The 18,944-nt window shown below is 37.2% G+C and overlaps 1 protein-coding gene across 5 annotated transcripts; it reads right to left on the bottom strand.

Moving 5' to 3' along the window:
* Positions 1-759: 759 nt before the first annotated feature.
* kdm1a (lysine (K)-specific demethylase 1a) lies at positions 760-18,366 on the bottom strand. 5 transcript variants are annotated; one of them, XM_082142520.1, is made up of 21 exons: positions 18,267-18,366; positions 17,075-17,356; positions 13,557-13,734; positions 13,292-13,425; positions 12,523-12,601; positions 10,332-10,424; positions 10,072-10,178; positions 9,905-9,986; positions 9,692-9,786; positions 9,162-9,179; positions 8,281-8,423; positions 7,479-7,569; positions 7,263-7,397; positions 5,126-5,199; positions 4,912-5,023; positions 4,591-4,723; positions 4,310-4,497; positions 2,642-2,756; positions 2,218-2,345; positions 1,833-1,979; positions 760-1,748 (listed from the first exon to the last, which is right to left on the bottom strand). In XM_082142520.1, the coding sequence occupies exons 2-21, from the start codon at positions 17,333-17,335 to the stop codon at positions 1,560-1,562; spliced, it is 2,502 nt and encodes an 833-aa protein (XP_081998646.1). In that variant the 5' UTR covers positions 17,336-17,356; positions 18,267-18,366; the 3' UTR covers positions 760-1,559. The 5 variants fall into 5 exon arrangements, with proteins under 5 accessions (XP_081998646.1, XP_081998648.1, XP_081998644.1 ...); XM_082142522.1 differs by having other exon boundaries at positions 13,569-13,734; XM_082142518.1 differs by having other exon boundaries at positions 13,557-13,738; positions 17,076-17,356.
* Positions 18,367-18,944: the final 578 nt, after the last annotated feature.

Raw genomic sequence — 18,944 nt, 5'->3', positions numbered from 1 at the left:
TAGATTTCTATTGAAATAACTTTTATCTGCAGAAAACCGATGGACAGTGGAAATTGTGACCACATCTCAAAGAACAGAAAAAATAATAATTAAGTTGCAATGTAATAGAAGTACCAAAAGATCATTATGGTAGTTTTGTATTGTGATGTACGTCAAAGAGAAATAGATTATAAAAAGAAAAAAAGGGGCAGGGATTAGATGCTGATCGGTTGTTGATTGGATGAGGCATATCTGAATGCGCACTTGGTCAGATTTCAGAGAGGGACAGGTTTAAGCAGACTAAATGATTAAAGTAAAAAATGAAACCTACATAGATTAATCATTCACAATAAGACCAATAACATGCATTTAGAATTACCATTTCATGCTAACTTTCATTTGACTTAAGGCAGAATTCATGTGCGAGACAGTAAAGGTTGGAACGAAAAAAAAAAAAAAAAATGAAAAAAAAAATTCACACTGTGTGAAACAGACCTAGGAACGCAAACTTGAGAGGTTCATTCACAGAGAGCGAGACGCAGCACTGAAGAATGGAAAAGAACAGAGGTTCTCAAGACATGTTTTTAAAAGTTGAATGGGGCACCAATGTGTGAAATTCTGAAAAATAATTGTTACCTTAAAAACATAAAATAAAAAAAATAGTAGTGGAAAACAAAAATGCAGTCCAAATCAGCTCTTTGAGAGGGCAAATTTTATATTGAAATGATTAAATAGAATAAAACCCACAAAGAACTATAAAGAAAAAGACAACAGGGAACATGAAGCTGATTTCATATTTATTTAATACCAAAACAACGAAATATAAAAAAAGATCACAATGACCACAATTAAACAAATAAAACAAGAAAAACTTCAACTGCTCAAAAAAGATACAAAGCTATATAACTGATACTCTATTTTAACAGAAACAAATAATATTAGCTATTTAATGTGCATTCCAGCTAAGACAATTTTTCCTAACAAATCATTCAAGCTACAAAGTGAGGGACATAAAGTCAAAATATCTGCTTTTGTTTTTTCTTTTTTATTATTCTGAAAAAATAAGAAGGAATGGGTTGTGTAGGCCGTTGGATTTCAACTAATGCATTAATGTCCATCTCCTATCTGTTTTTTACAACTGAAATTTTAGTGCTCTGCCTTGAAACATCTGATACTTTGAGACATGAGTAACATTAAGTGTAAACACTTGTCCTTGTCCTTATATGTGCCTTAGAAGGGAGCAAACCATTCCAGGTGAATTCCAACATACCTGGGAATTCTTCGGGAACCATCCACCTGTCCTTTGAGATGACCTAGAAGTTAGCTGGCATGACATGAGGGAACTGAGTGAAAGGTTCCTTTAAATCCTGGCTCCAGCTCTCAGATTAGTGAATAATTTCCCTAAAGGCATGTATTTACACGTAGACAAACTCTCCCATAAATACACACACATTCTCAGTCTAAGGAGTCACCCAGTGTCCTGACTTGACCCTCACGCTCTTTATCTACCAAGACATTCTTTTACTGACAACCCCCAACTCCTCCTCTCTCTGGCTGCATCATGTACAGGGTTTAGATGTTTATTGGATGCTGGGGGAGGGCTGTGGGTTTGGATTGGCTGTTGCTTGGCGTGGCATAGTGTACATGGCTCCCAGGAACTGATCAGCGATCCTTCCTGCCTCCCTCAGCCCACTCAGCAAAGCGCCGTGCACCGTAGCAGGGTAGTTTCTAATCGTGTGTTCACCCGCGAAGAACAGACGTGGAACAGGCTGTGAAATGCACACAATGAGCATGACATCTGCTTCAGGTAACACGCATATCAGAGGAAATGAGCAATAAACTATGACACTCACCTGTGAGGCTCCAGGTATGGCAGGACCAGGTGTGATGGGTTGGGCCATGAGATCATAGTCGTTCCCCGACGAACCAGCTGCTACGTACGAGTAGGACCCACGAGCCCAGGGGTCGGCCCGCCAGCGACTCACCACCGTCTCTTTTGGCTACCATGACGACAGACACATAACACATAGTCAGTTTGTTGTCGTTGGAGCAGAGCCAGAAGCTCCATACCGCGGGAATGAGCCACAAAGTCTCGAGTGTGTACCGAGATATGAGAGCACTGAACTTTTCAGTAGATTTAGGTTGACGTTTCCTCTCATAACTGTTACTCACACAATCTTTTGTTGTTCAGTATCCAACTACAAATGAAGCAAGCTACTCTAGCGCAATTGAGCTCACCTGAGGTACTGCACTGCTTCCAAAGATACCCTTGAGGATTGCCAGACAACGGCCAACGATGACATCATCACTAATATTCTCCATAATGCCTGCAGCCTCTCCTGCCATCAGAGCCAGCAGTATAGGGGCTGAGAAGGCAAAAAAGGTCAGATTTAATGTGAGCTTTATATTACATAATTATGTAATTATAAGTAAAAATTCAATTACATAGTTAAATGTAGTCTTCAGCAGATCTCAAGATATGTTGTTCATAATTTCAATAATGTTGAGATGATTAAAAAAAAATGCAAGTAAATTTAATTACCCACTAAATTGTAAAGATTTGTAAATAGTAATTTATTGGTTATCACCCATAACATCAGAATAATGATCAACTTAACCAGAATTTTAATATTGGTGCCTCTTTAAACTGAATGATAATCACCTTTGTAGAGGTTCCAGAAGAGAAACAGTTCCCCTCGACTGGCTGTGGTACTTCCCACATGTCCAAAGAGGTTAACACTGGGGTCCCAGAATACTCTATCAAAACACAACACCACCTAGGACAAGGACAAGGACACAGATTAAATCTTCTTAATCACACAATTGTAAGTGGAGGACAGTAAAGGTATAGTTCACCCAAAAATGACAATTCTGTCCTCATTTACTCCGACTGAAATATGAATGCAACACGGACCAAAGACATCTAAACGAACCAAAAACAGGATGTGCTGTCACCAATGCAACCCTAAATAGGACAGAATTGTCAAGCATTCCTGTTCTTTCTCGTCATAGCAACTACATTGCCTAATACAATTCGGTACAGGCATCAGAAAAGCTGTCTCCTTGCAGCAGGATCTTGGTTTGCGTGTGCAACAGAGGAATTCCTGGTGCTGTTTTGAGTCCTTTACATATTTTATAAACTGTACAAGTTCTCAGTTGGTAAAAATACAATCATATGTACGCACATACACCAAGCGCATTTGGCCCAGCACACAGCATTGTTTTGACTGTTCTGCAAGTTCCGTTGCAAAATATACGTAAATAAAAGCCGCTTTTTTTTTTGTATTGTCAGTCTTAAAAATTACAGTGTAAATGCTAAGCATACCTGGACTAAATGTATCATTTTATTTTTTGGTAAGGACCAAAAGAGCCAAGATAACCAAACTACAAGTGTGAGCACACCCTTAGTTTCCTCTGTGGAATATTAGATATTTGGAGAAATTTATGTTTTTTTGCCCATACAATGGAAGTCAATGGGCACCAAAACATTTTGGTTACCAACAGTCTTCAAAATATCTTCTTTTGAGTTCATACAGGTTTGGAACAAAATGAGGGTGAGTAAATTGACAATAACATTTTTTGGGTGAACTATCCCTTCAATTAAACCCTAATAAAATATTAGCAGTCTAATGCTGCATAAACATAATACAAATGTATTCAAGACCACTTACAACAAGCCCCTATAAACTACAAAACCAACATTACGCAATTTCTTTATCACATGTACATTTTGTTTTAGCAGATGCTAACGAAGCAAAATCACTTTCCCACACCCACAAAAGCCTAAAGCCATTACCGAGAGATTATTTTTGTCACTAGAATGATACAAATTGATAAGGAAAAAACACATGTAATCTTAAAAAAGTAGCTGAAGCTTGCTTTCAATGGAGTCAACGAAAAAGCATTTCAGTGAACATTTCTGACATCCTGCGGTGTATACAGACAGCTGTTTCTGATATAGCAGCACTGTGAATGAATCTGGTAACACACTGTGCCCCCTTGTGACAAAAAACGAGAAATGGAGAAGGACAATTGCATAATACTGCAGTATTTTTCTGCTGCAGCTGAACAACGAGAGGGAGAGTGCAGTGAAGGAGGATGATGACGCATCCTGGACACCCAATGTGTGTGGGGGTAAATTTGTTCAGGACTCAAACTGATTAAATACACACACATCTATCGTATTAAATATGATTTGACCTAACCAGCTTCACTCTGTATTAGCCAAAGTGGATTAGTTGGATATACATATATAAAATGTCCCATGCTGACACAGGCCAATTTTGTCATTACATCAACGACTTCCCGCCTGCAAAGGAATTATTCACACCTTGTTGAGGTTCCCAAAGCCCATTCTCTGGATGGCAGCCGTCTTCCATTCCGGCAGGGGAGGCACAAACTGCACGGCTGGCGGCTGCTGCTTCATCACTCCCAAAGGAAGGGTACACAACACGGCATCACACTTATAAATAAACGTCTGGGTAGTGGAGCGGGTATTTACCGCTATCACCTCACAACCTGAGATGGAGAGGAAATTATGTTTAAACTTACACAATAAAAAGCACACCAAAATACAGGCACAAACAGCAGGAGCTGGTCTGACTGACTCACCAGATGATGTGTATCGGACCTGTCTCACTGCAGTGTTGAGTTTGATATCCAAACCCTCTGCAAGTGCCACTGGTACGCATGAGTATCCATTCCGCACAGTCAAGTGACTTCCCGTGAACTCGAAATCATCGTCCTACTCAAACACAGAAGGAAAAGGGACAGGTTGCAGAAGCAAGATTTGTTTTCTTACATTTATATGCATTTGACTGGGAATCGAACCCTTGGCCTTGCCATTGTAAGAACCATTTTCTACCAGTTGAGCTACATGAACACTATAAAGACATTAAAGGCGTTTTGCAAGAAAAGGTGGGCGTGCAGTACCTGATCCCAGTGTTTGAGCGAGAGCGTGGACAGAGGCGTAGCATTGGCAAACTCCAGGTTTGCAAAGTGCCAGTCAAGAATCTGTCGGTCTCTCGAAGACAGATAAACATCACTGAGGAAGAGATCCAGGATGACATTACTTGGACTCATTAGGGAGGTTAGACTCATGTGGCCACACTGTGTTTGATTACATGCATGGGTTTTATATGATTACCTGGGTGGGTTGGCTTCCAGCTCTTGTAGTCTCTCCTCTAGCTTAACCTGCATCTCCACCAGTTCATCATACTCCTGCAGCAGAAAGACAGGATTACAGATCAGCACATTTGTGCATTCGTTTTTTTATTCTTATTGTATACCAAAGGATTACATATTCTTAAGAGGAAGAGGTTAAATTGAGGTTGAACCAATGTAGGTTTATAAATGACAGATGGCAATACCATGTCTAAAGAGCAGGTGGCCAATGCCTGACATAATACAGATTTATAATGCATTTTAAATATAGATGGGGGAATTAATATGCAGGCTTTTTACACAATTTAATTCATCAAAAAAATAAGGGACAAAAATCACCACAAAATTGGTAATATAAGAAGTTGATTCTTAACTTATATTTAACCCAGAACAGTTAAAAATAAGACCGTCCTCTCTCCCTAGCACCTAAGTGTGAGGTTTTCGGATGTGTTCACTCTTCAGTGAACGGCTGAAGGCAGCAGCAGTGGTTTCATCCCAGAGGGCAGAGTCATCCCTCTCTGAGTGGGCCAGCCATTCACCCAGCTAACCAGCATGGGACTATTTAAAGAAAAGTCTACCCTTAAACCACATCACACAACTTTAAAATATCCTGCTACAGTTTCTCTGTGTGTCAGACTGTTATAGTCTGCAAAAACATCTTTTTAAAATCACATGAAGACCACAAGCACAATGAATGGTATTACTCTCCACACAAGGTGAAAGCACATTCAATAGCATGAAAGACAGAAAATTACAGGTATAGGTAGACATTTCTGTTGCTCTTTGAGTCCCTTTAAAGCCATATGCACTACTGTTCAAAGGTTTGGGATCAGTTTTTTTGTTGTTGTTGAAATAAATAAATTTTATTATGCAAGTACAATTGATCAAAAGTGGTAGTAGACATTATAATGTTACAAAAGCTTTCTATTTCAAATAAATGCGGTTTATTTGAAAACATTCTATTTAAAGAATCCTGAAAAAAAACAAAAAACATCATGGTTTCCAAAAATATTAAGCAGCACATCAGTTTTCACCACTGATAATAAGAAATGATTCTTGAGCACCAAATCAGCATATCAGAATGATTTCTGAAGGATCATGTGACACTGAAGACTGGAGTAGTGGCTGTTTAAAATTCTGCTTTGCCATCACAGATATAAACTACATTTTAAATTATATTAAAATATAAAAGTTATTTTAAATGAAAATAATTTGTGATATTACTGTTTTTACTTTATTTTTGATAAAAAAAAAAAATGCCCTGGTGAACATAAAACATTTAGAAAATCTTCCCAACCCCAAACTTTTGAATGGTAGTCCATATCATGGAGAAAACAATTATTTGGCCCCTTTAAAGACTAATCAGCCTATGTATATTGATTTATTAAAAAATCCTTCTGTAGCCAAGTTTTGATTTTGAATATATGAAAATGTGAATAAAATAGTTGTCATTTTTCCATACTATAAACCTCAAGGCCAAGGTTTAAGGCTTCATCTCTGAGTCACGCACTAAAAGTATCTCTAAAGTTTAAAATGAAGTTAAACCCCAATGTGAGTGAGCAGGCATCGAAATTCATGTTTTAACCATAAATGGTTCAAGTGCCTCTAATAGGCTACAATTGAGAGTGATTATGTGAATTAACATGCTAAAATCTCACCAGTGTAGACCGCTTAAGTTAGGAATTTAACTTTCTGCTCTGTGGGTGCTAAAGAGAGTCCGACGATGTTAGACTGCGGTTTGGAAAATGTACTAAAACAACCCAACTGAAACAGCAGGCTGAAATGGTATTATGCTCCATTACCAAGCGCAGAGGTGTTTGGCATGGTTGGAAAACACTGCTGTGCAGTAAAAATATATTAAGATCGAGCATGATGGATCCAGAGGTGTCTGGAGTTGCTACCAGAGAAGACCTAATTAGGAGATTTCGTAAGGGATGCTTGGCTGTTGAATGCGCATTAGGCATCAGTGGATTGCAAGAATTGTTTGCAACAAACTGATTGTCTTTGACATGTGGTTTTCTATCAGCATGTCTAAATGTGTGAGCGTGCACAATGTTTACATGGTCAGTGTGGGGTGATGTCATATGGGTTTGGTCAGTGTGGGGATTTTGGTGTACTACCTTGCAGAGAGCTGTGAGGTCTCTGTGTTTGCTCTTCACCAGGAACTCAGCTGTGATGTCTCTGGGTGGCTTCACCTCACTGGCCTCTTTATACTGCTGATGCAGCTCTTTTACTTTCTCCTTAGTACCCACCATCTGAACAAGAACACGAACAAGCAAATTAACTGTGTGATGAGTAAGCTGTAACTGAGGGACGTGTAACTGTGTGTTAATTACCTTGTTCAAAAGGTCTCTGAGCTCCTCTTGAGTCTTCACAATCTTCTTCCAGTGTTCGATCTGTTCATCTTTCACATGTTTTTCCTGCAGCCTGAACAGAGAAAAGCAGCATGTCAGTGCTATGCTATTGACTTTATTTTAAAGGACAAGAATTGCTTTTATTGAGGTTTAATTCTTAAAGGTATAGTGGAGGATTTTCTTTTTCCGGGTGGATCATCAAGACTATTGGTCCTCCTAATTGTCAATCATTCTGGTGATATGTTTACGTAAGGCCGTCATACATGCTCGTCCTTTCTGCGCATGCGCACTTTCAGGTGTATATGTGTGGTGAGCTAGGGTTTCAGCCATTCATTGAAGCTCGCCGTTCTCACCGGGTTTTTTCAAAATGTCTGAGGGTCGCAAGAGAAAAAGTGTCTACGAATTGTATGACAAGAAGAGAAAGGCCTCTGAAGAAAGAAACAAGACCAGTGTTTTTGAGAGAATATTTCACACACTGGCGTGCGCTAAAAGCACAGGTTGGGCTTCCCACTGATGCCTCAGTCGCAAAGTTTCTACTCGACAGGTAAAGTTTGGCATGCTATTTGGAGAAATCCATTTAAAATCACTGCTAGTAAAAGTTAATGTAAGCTATGATTAGCGATGCTAGCGTTTAATAGGGGTTCCCTCTCGGGAGCAGGTAGAGTGTTGCGCATGTGCATTTTTTCAAAAAGTGGAGAGGGCGGTTCTTTTCTAAAATTCGGGAAAATCCTCCGCTATACCTTTAAGGGTCTTAGACAACCAAATAAATTCAGTGTTCACTCACTGTATGACGACTTCTAGGGCTTGTCCCAGAGACACTGGTTTGTTGTTAAGAAAGTTGAAGTCCAGCTGGTGGCTGAGATACGATGTTGCCTCTAACAGGCGATTGAACTCTTGTTCCACCATCTCATCCTTCTCTTTAGGGACCTTCAGTAGGGTTACAACCATTAAATGAACATATATGGATGATAATCTAAAAATTTCCTTTTGTCTTTTATATAAAAAAATATTTAAAAAAATTCATACAATTTGGAGCAAGTTAATTTTTTTTATTTTAAGTTAACTATTCTTTTAAGTGTAAAAGCCTGTAAAGAACAATTAACATAATACTAGTATATATAGTTATTATAATATTGTTCCAAATATATGACGACCTATGACGAATATATTTACAAATAATTTACATGTAAAAGTCTAGACCCTGAATATAAGACCAGTATATAAGAATAAAAGAATATAAGACTTTTTCAGATGTATTTCTAAGAATAAAAAACAGTCTTATATTAGGAACAATACGGTATTTATAAAAACAAATAGTAGTATTTTATTAATGGGGATTCATTTTCCCAGAGGGATTATATTGACCTTAACTGATAGACAGAGCTCAATTATTCATAAATTCAGTTGCATCACCAAACAATGCAGAAAATTAACATCATGCATTTAAAAGATCCGAACGCATTATGAAAGCAGGATGTCTGCCATTTAACAGGTGTTCATTTCCATCATGTTCTTGGGTAGCAAACTGTACTGAACAGGTGTTCATATAAAAATGAGACAAACCTGTATTGAATATGTAATTGTCATTGAGTGTTGTGAATAAATTAACTGGAACAATTCCTCTAATTATATGTGTTGTATGATATTATAAACAGAAATACTTACACTTGTGCAGCGCTCTCCCTGGATAATCACCATTTTAAGAAATGAAAATGGAGTGAAATCAAGTAAGAGAAAAACAAAAAGAATAGGATGGAATGTAGCAAAGGGAAAATGTGCAGGGGTTAAGAGGGGGCAGAGAGTGAGAGAGAGAAAAATACTGTTAGAATGTTTTTTTCCTCTAATTAGAGTCTGACTGCTTGACTTTAAACAGTTAAGATGCCAATCAGAAGAGAATGGGAGGAGCACTGACTTTTCATATTTGATTTAAACATCATGTTAACTGGTTTGATAAACAACTGCACTATAACTGTGAACACACTGAGGTAATGGATGCTGTACAAATCTACTAATATCATTATCAAAGTTGTGACACTTAACATTATATTCCAATTTTCACATTAATTTTACTTTTGATATATGACTTAATACTTTGATATTCTGATCTTATACATACAGACATACGAGTATATGATACTGATCTGTGATATGAAACCAGAGTGATGCGTGTCTGCCAGTGTTTCAAGAGCACTCACAGCCTGTCCATTGGCCTCATAGAGCGGACACTTCTGTTTGATCTTGGCCAGCTCCATGTTGACCTGTTTGCTGATTACAGCCATAGGGTTTCCACCTGAAAGAGATGTACACTTCAATTTCAAACTGTTGCAAAAAGTCTGAATGAACATATGACTCTTTTCCATGGTCAACAGAGCCACTTCCTGGAGAAAAGTGTATTTGATATTTCTTACCCAGTCCAGTCACTACCATGGCACCCAGGTCAGCTACATAGTTCCCTTTTCTGAAAGTGGCCACTCGCCCTCCTACACGATCCTATCAAGAACAATCAAGGTTTGTAAAAGAAAAAAACTTGTCTCAGCTGTGTGCAAGATGCTGTATCGTAGCAAAATTTACTTACTCTAGCCTCCAGAACAGTCACATCCATTCCAAAGCTCTGCAGTTGTCTTGCTGCTGCCAGCCCTGACACCCCACCTCCAATCACTATCACCTTTCCAGTCTTCTTTGCTACAAGAACATAAGAGAGTATAATACGAACAATACAGAGTTGTCTCTACACCAGAAAAATTTAACAATTGTGAAAAAATACTGTTGTCTTCCTGTTTGTTTAGACATTAATATCTCTAGTTCTGCTCTGTTGTAACATTAAGTCTCAATTACTTGGCAGAGGCTTTACTCTCTTGTAGACGCCAAAGTTGATAAACCCATGTCTCTCCAGGTAGCTGTGTATCCGGTGCACCAGCACAGCATCACCTGCAGAGAGAACCAGCAGACAAATTAAAAAAATATACACAAGAATATTTGACAAATACAATTAAAAGGTACACTATGTAACTTTTGATGTCCAAAATTAAATATTGAGTCAATACATCATCAAAACGTGTTTTTGCCCTGATTAAATAAGGTAAGCCTTTCCTGACATATATAAGTGTTTATATTTTAGACATGTCTGGATGGTTTTTGCAGGAAATTGCTTGCATACATCACTCGCCCTTGCAGGTCTCGTTATATCTGTAATCGAGAAAAGTTTCTCCGGCTACTTTGCCGTGTGTATGTGACACAGGTAGTGACACAGGTTAGTTGTCACAATAATTGAGAGAGGTTGACATGAAGCACGCAAACCTCAAAAATCTCTTCTCGAAAAATGCCGAACAGCAGAGAGTCTGCTGTCAAAAAGAGAACACGACCAAAAAAATAAATCAACACTGTCTTGTAGGGATGTCAACGATTAATCGACGATCGATTAATTGTCGATAATACATTTAATTGATACAACTTATCGATCATCGATTAAGCAGGTTTTCATGCATGTGCGTGTGCGTGCTGCTCAACCGCGAAACATGTAAAGCGAGCGCGCCGGAGTTATGTTTGGGACCATTTTACACCTTCATCATGACTATAATTCCTCTTGAAACAAACTTTGTATTATTTTAATTTAATACTGTGAAGCTGCTTTGATACAATCTGTATTGTGAAAAGCGCTATACAAATAAACTTGACTTGACTATAAGTTTGCGTGTGCATTCGCAGCCTTTTGTTTTGTGCAAATGTAAGTTGTAATACTGTTTATTTTGTGTATGCCTATCCACATCTGATTTCTCTCATATTGGATGCATTTGGTTAAGAATGAACTCTGTAGTAAAGAGTCAGCTTCAGCGCGCGCAGCTCAAACGGCAGTGCACGACTAATAATGACTATTGGGACTGTAATATTACATAACATTATAAAGAGAACAATATTGTAATAAAACATTGTGAATGATTTGGGTTTAGTTGCCGTGTCGCGTTGCTCCAGGAAGAGCGCGTCCACAACATGAGTAGTTCTGAATGAATGGCACGTAACTTAGTTCAAGTTCACTTGTGCATGAATTTGCGTCATTTTGTGCAGATATAATTTGTAATATTATGTTTATTTTGAATATACCTGATTAATCTCATATAGGATGCGTTTCTTTTAGATAAATAACGTGCAAGCAAAGTGCTCCAAGTTTAACGGTAGCAGATTCATTCAGCGCGTCCATAACAGTCACACATTCTAAGCGCATATGAGGCGGCGTTGGTGACACGTTGTATTAGTAGTTATATTTGATTATTAAATAATTAATTTAATTATCAATCACATCGAAACATTTTACAATCCTACAAGCCCTTTATTTATATTTAAAACCATTCTCATTGATTTGGTGAGGAACATAGCGTTTTGAGCAGCATTTGCAGACCCTTGTCATGCTGTTGGCCATAGCTACTGCAGACGCATATCGCAGTATTAAGGCTAACGATTAATCGATTAATTGATCGTTAATTTAAATGATGATCGATCATGGGAATTTGTGAAAATTGACATCCCTACTGTCTTGGCTTTTTGAAGATGGCGAGAACTGAGGGATTTTAAATGTTGTAAAAGTGACGTGAAGATGGTGTTTTTATTTGTAAGTTTTACATTGCAAAGCATTATCTATTGTGAAGGGTCATTTCATTACGGTTGTTGCGCTGTGCTGGAATTTATTTTCAAGGAAGTACTGCGTCTATTGTGTATAGCTACTATGATGTCTTTAGCTTGTCAGTTTGAGATCCTTTCCATCTAAACGTAAACATAATAGAAAAAGTTTTGAACAGTAGGATAAATCTCTCTCTTTTTTTAGTTTTGAGAAAGAACCATATTCATCCACAGTCACACAGAGCCAAAGCACAACAAAACAAAGTTCTTCCACAAAATGCATGCAATTTTTTTAAACTGCTGGAGGGCCAAAAGCTCCATAGTGTACCTTTTAAGTTTATACATTCAATAAAGTGTAATAACATCAAATTTGGGATTTTTGGAATCAGAGCAATGTCAGGTGGAACAGACTTACTGTTGTATGGAGCTTCTAGCTGTTGCACAGTGGCCTCAAAGGTCAGTTGAACTTTGGGGTTGTCCAACCATAGCTGAAGCTGAACATTAGAGAGAAGACATTTTCACAACTGACTGGAAAACACATTTAGTTGTTCCTGAAAAGTTTCTGTTGAATCACCTTTAAATATTTTCTACACTACTATTCAGTAGTTTGGGTCAGTAAGATTTTGCTCACCAAGGCTGCATTTATTTGATAAAAAATATAGTAAAAAAAGTAATAAAGTGAAATATGATTACAATTTAAAATAACTGTTTCCTATTTTAATACATTTTAAACTGTACTTTATTCCTGTGATGGCAAAGCTAAAATTTCAACAGCCATTACTCCAGTCTTCAGGGTTGCATGACCCTTCAAAATATCCCAGTTTGCTGATTTGGTGCTGAAGAAACATTTATTATTAAAAGTGTTGAAAACAGTTGTGCTGCTTAATATTTTGTGGACACCATTTTTTCAGGATTCCTTGACGAATAGAAAATACAAAAGAACAGATTTTCTTTTGAAAAGATTTGATCAATTTAATGCTTCCTTTCTGAATATTAAGTTTTCATTTCTTCTTTAAAAAATGTATTACTGACCACAAACTATAGAACAGTAGTGTATTATTATCCAATACGACTTCTAAAAGAGTTTCTGCCATAATAATGATGTGTCTATTTGGCTCTTGCTTATCAGCCTCAAAAAACTTAAATCAAATATCACAGAATTGTTTTTCCAGCTGTGAACTCACTGTGCGGTTCCGGATGTATAAGAACACCTTCTGAGTATGCTGTGGTCCACTGATAATATCAGGGAAGCATGCAGCTTCCTGTGATGTCATACGGTCATGTGGGAGACGGCTCTGGAAGGCAGCCCCCTCTACACCTGAAAAGTTACAATATTTCAAATTCATAGACTCACAACTATTGTGTCAAAATGACAGGAATCATTTTGAAATGTTTGTTAAAGTGCTTTTAGAATTCAGTAAAAGGTATAAAATGATAGATTAGGCCAACCTCTTTCCATACCTGATGGTTCCTCAGGTTCGCTGTCATTCTCCTCCTCTATTGGTGGGGCTGGGGGAGGAACCACCTGTTTGCGTTCTTTCTCAGCTTTAGCGTTCCTCTCTTCCTCCGAGTAATACTCATCCTCCGACAGATTGGCGAGACTCTCATCCATCTCTCTGTACTCCACCTGCAGCAGGAGGCACAATAAAAGCTTCATTAAAACCTTGTTCTGCTTCACCTGGGGTGAAATGGGACCATTATTCTCTTACAACTTACGGCAATTTCCCTTTTTGTTGCAATTTTTGGCATTAAAGGGATTATTTAAAACAAATAAATAGAAAAGAACAAAGGGAGGAAGCACATCACAAGTGAAACACATAAAACCTCCGCATGAATCCCTTATTTGTTATCCTTGACTCGGAAGTGTGTTCATATATGTATCAAACTCTGAAGAAAGAAAGGATACATTACAAAATATATAAACAATGCCACTTTTTTACATTTTTTGTGTGGTAACGTTTTATCCAGTTTCTACTTAACCCCTTAACTGTCACCATCCTACCGGTGGGACGTTTGCCATTATTTTTTTAAACCAATAAAATCTTGGTCACTCTAAACCTAAGGTAATATTGACAAACTATGTATCATTTGAAAACTTACAAACTCTAGTATTCATATTTGGTATGGTTTTTAATAGAAATTTATTACAAGAACTGCAACAAGAATATTTTCAGACTCATAAGGTATGTTCAGACCTTTATTTTGAAATAGTGATATAAATGAAAAATTATGAAAGATTGGTAGAAACCTCAATTTGTTTTCATGCCAAGAGTTATAATAATTACATATAATCGTTTCTTCTTTTAATTTTTTTAGAAAAAATTGTCAGATTTAAAAAATAAATAAATAAAGAAAAACATTAGATTCTTCATTTGTGATGCGGCGAGCTATGACGCACATCTGTGTTCTTTCCGCATGCCTTTTGTGTGTTTGTTAGAGGTCGAATTCAAATGAAATACTGCCCATACAACTTCTGAATAGATTGTCTACTTCATAAATTGTATGAAAATATATATCTATAAAAATGTAAGAGTCCTTATTTGGTTAGCAATAGAGCCAGGATGTCATCTAGAGGAAAAGTTTGGTATTGCGTCCAAACAAATCTTTTTTTTTTTAGATAAACCTAAAATTTGGAACATAACTTGTTCAGATTTTAGAATTTCCAGCAGGTTGAGTAAAACATGTTAATTTGTTGTTAATAGTCAGAAATGTCATTTTGGGGTTTATGCCTATGGCATATACACACGATGGGGGAGGAGAGAAAGCTCAGGGCACAAGACAGAAATGAACAGAACAACATTAGAAAGAGAGAGATGGCAGAGAAAATGGGAGGGCCTGAAAATAGACGCCGAGGTTGCTTTATTTCTTCTCGATACCCGAGTAACGTTGGTTTTGCTGTGTTTCACAGAACTAAAATATGCTGTATTTTCTTGAGTATACTCGTGTGTCATCTTAGCTTGTTTGCATTATTATTATAATAAGCTTGGAACGTCTAAACCTCCTCCAACACCTGTTTCAAGCATCGGCTCCCAAAGTGTGTCAGAAAAGTGAGATAACATACTCCTAATATATGTTATTTCTTTTGGTTCCTTTTTAGTGATTGCTATAACTCCTTAATCTTGTCACATTTGTAATATTAGTTACTTGGAATATGGTGTTATGTAGGGAGCTGTTGATGAAAACTAGGATTGTGCGAGACAATTCAACTAGTCCATTGAACAATACTTCTGCTGCTAGTCGACTTGTTTTATTTTTTTACACATTTAATGTTTTGCTTATATTTTTACAAAGGCTACGTTTAAATTACTATCATGTTAATTTTCAAATTAATATATTATTTTGAAAAGTGTATATCTGGAGCAGAAAAACAAAATCATTTCACTTTACCTCAGATTTTGCATGCAATGGTTTTCTCTGTGGCACTCGCAGCACCTTCAGAGAAATTTCCACATGGAAGATGAGCAACATGACGCCATTGTCCAATTTTTTTTTAGCAGTGACAAAAAAATCTGAACGCCGTCTGTCATTTTGACAGATTCCACTGAGCGTGATCTATTGTAGCTGTAATTCCCACCCCTGTCCAGTTGGTGGCGAGTGCGCTTCAGTGTGGCAGCAGTGCGCGAGTTCAGTTTCCAGAATTAAATGAAAACTGACATGAGAAGTCGATGCGTTTGATTACACACAGGCGAGCACCCAGTTTAAGTCCATTTTATAATAATAAAGCTAAAATACTTATACTTACATAATAAAGTTTCTAATCCAGCTCATTTTGTTTTAAATGGTGGCTGTCTTAAAAACTTGACAGATTCATTCAAACAAAAAATAATATGATCAGGCAATGTAATATGGTGCATGCATATATTTAACAAAATGCTCCTCTCTAGAGTTATTTTTCTTGCTGAAAACTGAAAAGTGATGTACAGTCTTTGCTCATCTTTCTTTTCATAATATAAATAATTGTATAGTCTATATGCTTGTCCTGTAAGTTTGTGAAATGAAAATGTGATTGAAAACAGAAGCTATTAAATGTCTTATTATCATTAAAATATGAAAATTAAAATGATGGGGCATAATAGATTTAGAATTTGTACGATCCTATCCATCTAACACTCTGTGAGGGAGTATTTTGAAAGACTACACAAAACTTTTTAGTGTTCTTCTATGTCATTGTCAAACTAGCATATTACAATAAAGCTTGCTTATACTACTGGTTATGAGGGACAATATTATGTTATGAAATTTTATATTGGAATAAAGGAGAAACGTTGTGAATGAAACTTAAGCCGGGCTCAGACTAGAGGAGTTTCAGGCCAATTTACCCCTCCTGACATTTTTTTTTTTAAACACGCATCCAGGGCATCAGTTGGTTCCAACATTCTAGGTTTAGACTAAACTACCGTTTAAACGTTTATGAAATTAGCTGTTTGTTTTTTGGGATGGAAGGGATGATTTTGCCATCGAAGGAGTAGAGGAGCTAAATAACATTTAGACATTCAATCTGAATTATCATAGTAACACAAATTGCTTTCAGTTATTGATGACATCATACCCTCAGGCGGCAGGCACAGAAGATTCCGCCATAGTCGTTGCCTGTGTTGCATAGTGTGTACGTGAACATGGGTTTGGAGGCGTCAAGATAGGGTTGTGACCCTTTTGAGTAGGGGGATGTTTGTTTTGGTGATTTCAAATATCAACATTTACCAGAAATCGGTTAAGGATTTGATGTTGGATTTTTTAAAAACACTATACCTCTTATAAGAAAAAAAAATGATATATATATAAAGTATTTTGATTAGCAATCAGACCAATTTAAGTATCAGAGCAATAAAAAGTAATGTTTTATTTAGTGCCAATTAATTATTTGACTTCACTTTCTGTCTCGGTTCAACTCAGCTAAATAAATAAGCCTGCCTTAATCATTCCTGTTCTCTCTTCAAAGAACAGGAAACATTAATATAGATGTTTACCTTGGCCCTCTTGCGGCGACTGGTTCTGCGCCCCTCTGCAGAGTCCTGATCAATCCCTCCTGGTCCAGGAGGGTGTGAGAGAGGGGGTCCACCTGGTTCCCCACTTGGGGAGGCTCTTTCTTTCTTTTTCACATCTGCTGAACCCGGGCCAGACGGACCGGCCGGACCAGCCTGAGGGGCAGGGAGGATTTCAGGAGCACGGTCACCGCCGTTACCCCCTGAGGAAGAGGAGCCTGGGTCTGACTTCTTATTGGACAGCATCACAGGTGACAGAGGACTCTCCTGAAGTGACGCAAAAAGCTGAATGTAGGTGCACAAACAAAAGATGACCAGCAATCTAAAGAGAGACAATTCAACATATTCTCCATCTATACATCTTTAAGTCTCTGTCATAAACTTAATGCTTCAAGATTAATAATGATCATTTTGGATTCCTTCCAAGCGGTTTGGTCCCATACCTAACATAATGAATGTACTGCTGGCTGCCCCACATTACATGTGCCAATGTTTATCAAAACAAAAAGAGGTTTGCCGAAGTTTAACGTCGCACTAGTGCACCTGCTTTGAACAAACAGGCATTGTTGGAGACACTCAGGTTGTTCAGGTATGAGAGGAGCTTAGAGATGTTGGGTAACGTTAAATGTTGCATAATGACTTTGACTATAACGTTACATCATTACAAAACATATCTTATTCTGGCCCAATTTCTCTGCTCAAATAGATCGTGAACAAACTCTGTAGCATTAAACCAAATAAAAGCTATATTTATATGTTTACTTTTAATCAGAGACCAAAGCAATAAATGAGCGGCCTGAAAATAATTTACAAGTCTAACGTTAGCTGTTTTCATAACGATAGCAGATAAACGCTATACCGCGCATAATTAAAGCCAGGAACACCAGTCTCAACTCTAAATGTGGGCTAACGCGTTAAATAATTTATTTTATTAAACATTCGCAAACATTAAACATTTTGTAACTATGAAAAATAAGACTATAACTGACGCTCGTGCACGGGTTAGCAAACATGCTATTGCTAGCGGCACGAGCTCTTCCCTCATCAATCTACAGAAAACCTTAGTTCTTCATTACTGTTCATTTATTATAATTATCATATAAAATATATATAGATGTTATGCGTTCGTCTCATTTAACGCGTTGTGCTCTGTTTATAAAATATTATTTATATTTACCTCCTCGCGGCTGTGGGAAATCTAGCACAAAGAAACAGACGCTTGTCCCTGCCGGAACACCGCAGCCAATCAGGTAGACGACGAGGGTAAAGAAGGCGGGATCTTAATTGTCCAGTGTTGTAATTGGGTAAAATGCCATCGATCAAATATTTCGGAAAGTCAGGTTTAATTTATGCAAATTCTACTTGCGTCGTTTAACTGTATGCAAAATTCATGGACTAAAAAAATCAACAACGTAAAAGGTTCCATTCCTTAAACCTCATGTTATGATCGAATTCTGCATGCATCTCTGATGCAGTCGGTCAAATTGACACCAGTTATCAATACAATTTCCCAAAAAATCACACTATGAAAAAACTAAATCTAGAATCGTGAGCAAACAATTAACTTTTTTTAATATCAATATACTTTTCACATATTACAAAGAATAAATATCTTAATCTATTTAAAAAAATAAATAATTATTAACCACTATTTTAAGACGCCCCCTCCCCCAGATACTTGGAACATTTGCCTTTACACTTTTATAACAATAATATCTTAGTCTAAATCTAAAGTAATCTTTACAACCATTTGTCATTTGAAGGGTTTCTGATTTTAGTTTTCAGATTTTTTGTAACTGATTTTCAAAAGAAATGACAGAACAATAGATAGACAGCGAAATATTCTTCACGCTGA

This window comes from Leuciscus leuciscus (genome assembly GCF_965113295.1).
Source record: "Leuciscus leuciscus genome assembly, chromosome: 17".
NCBI classification, from domain to species: Eukaryota; Metazoa; Chordata; class Actinopteri; order Cypriniformes; family Leuciscidae; genus Leuciscus; species Leuciscus leuciscus.
This window is presented reverse-complemented; position numbering and strand designations above follow the sequence as displayed.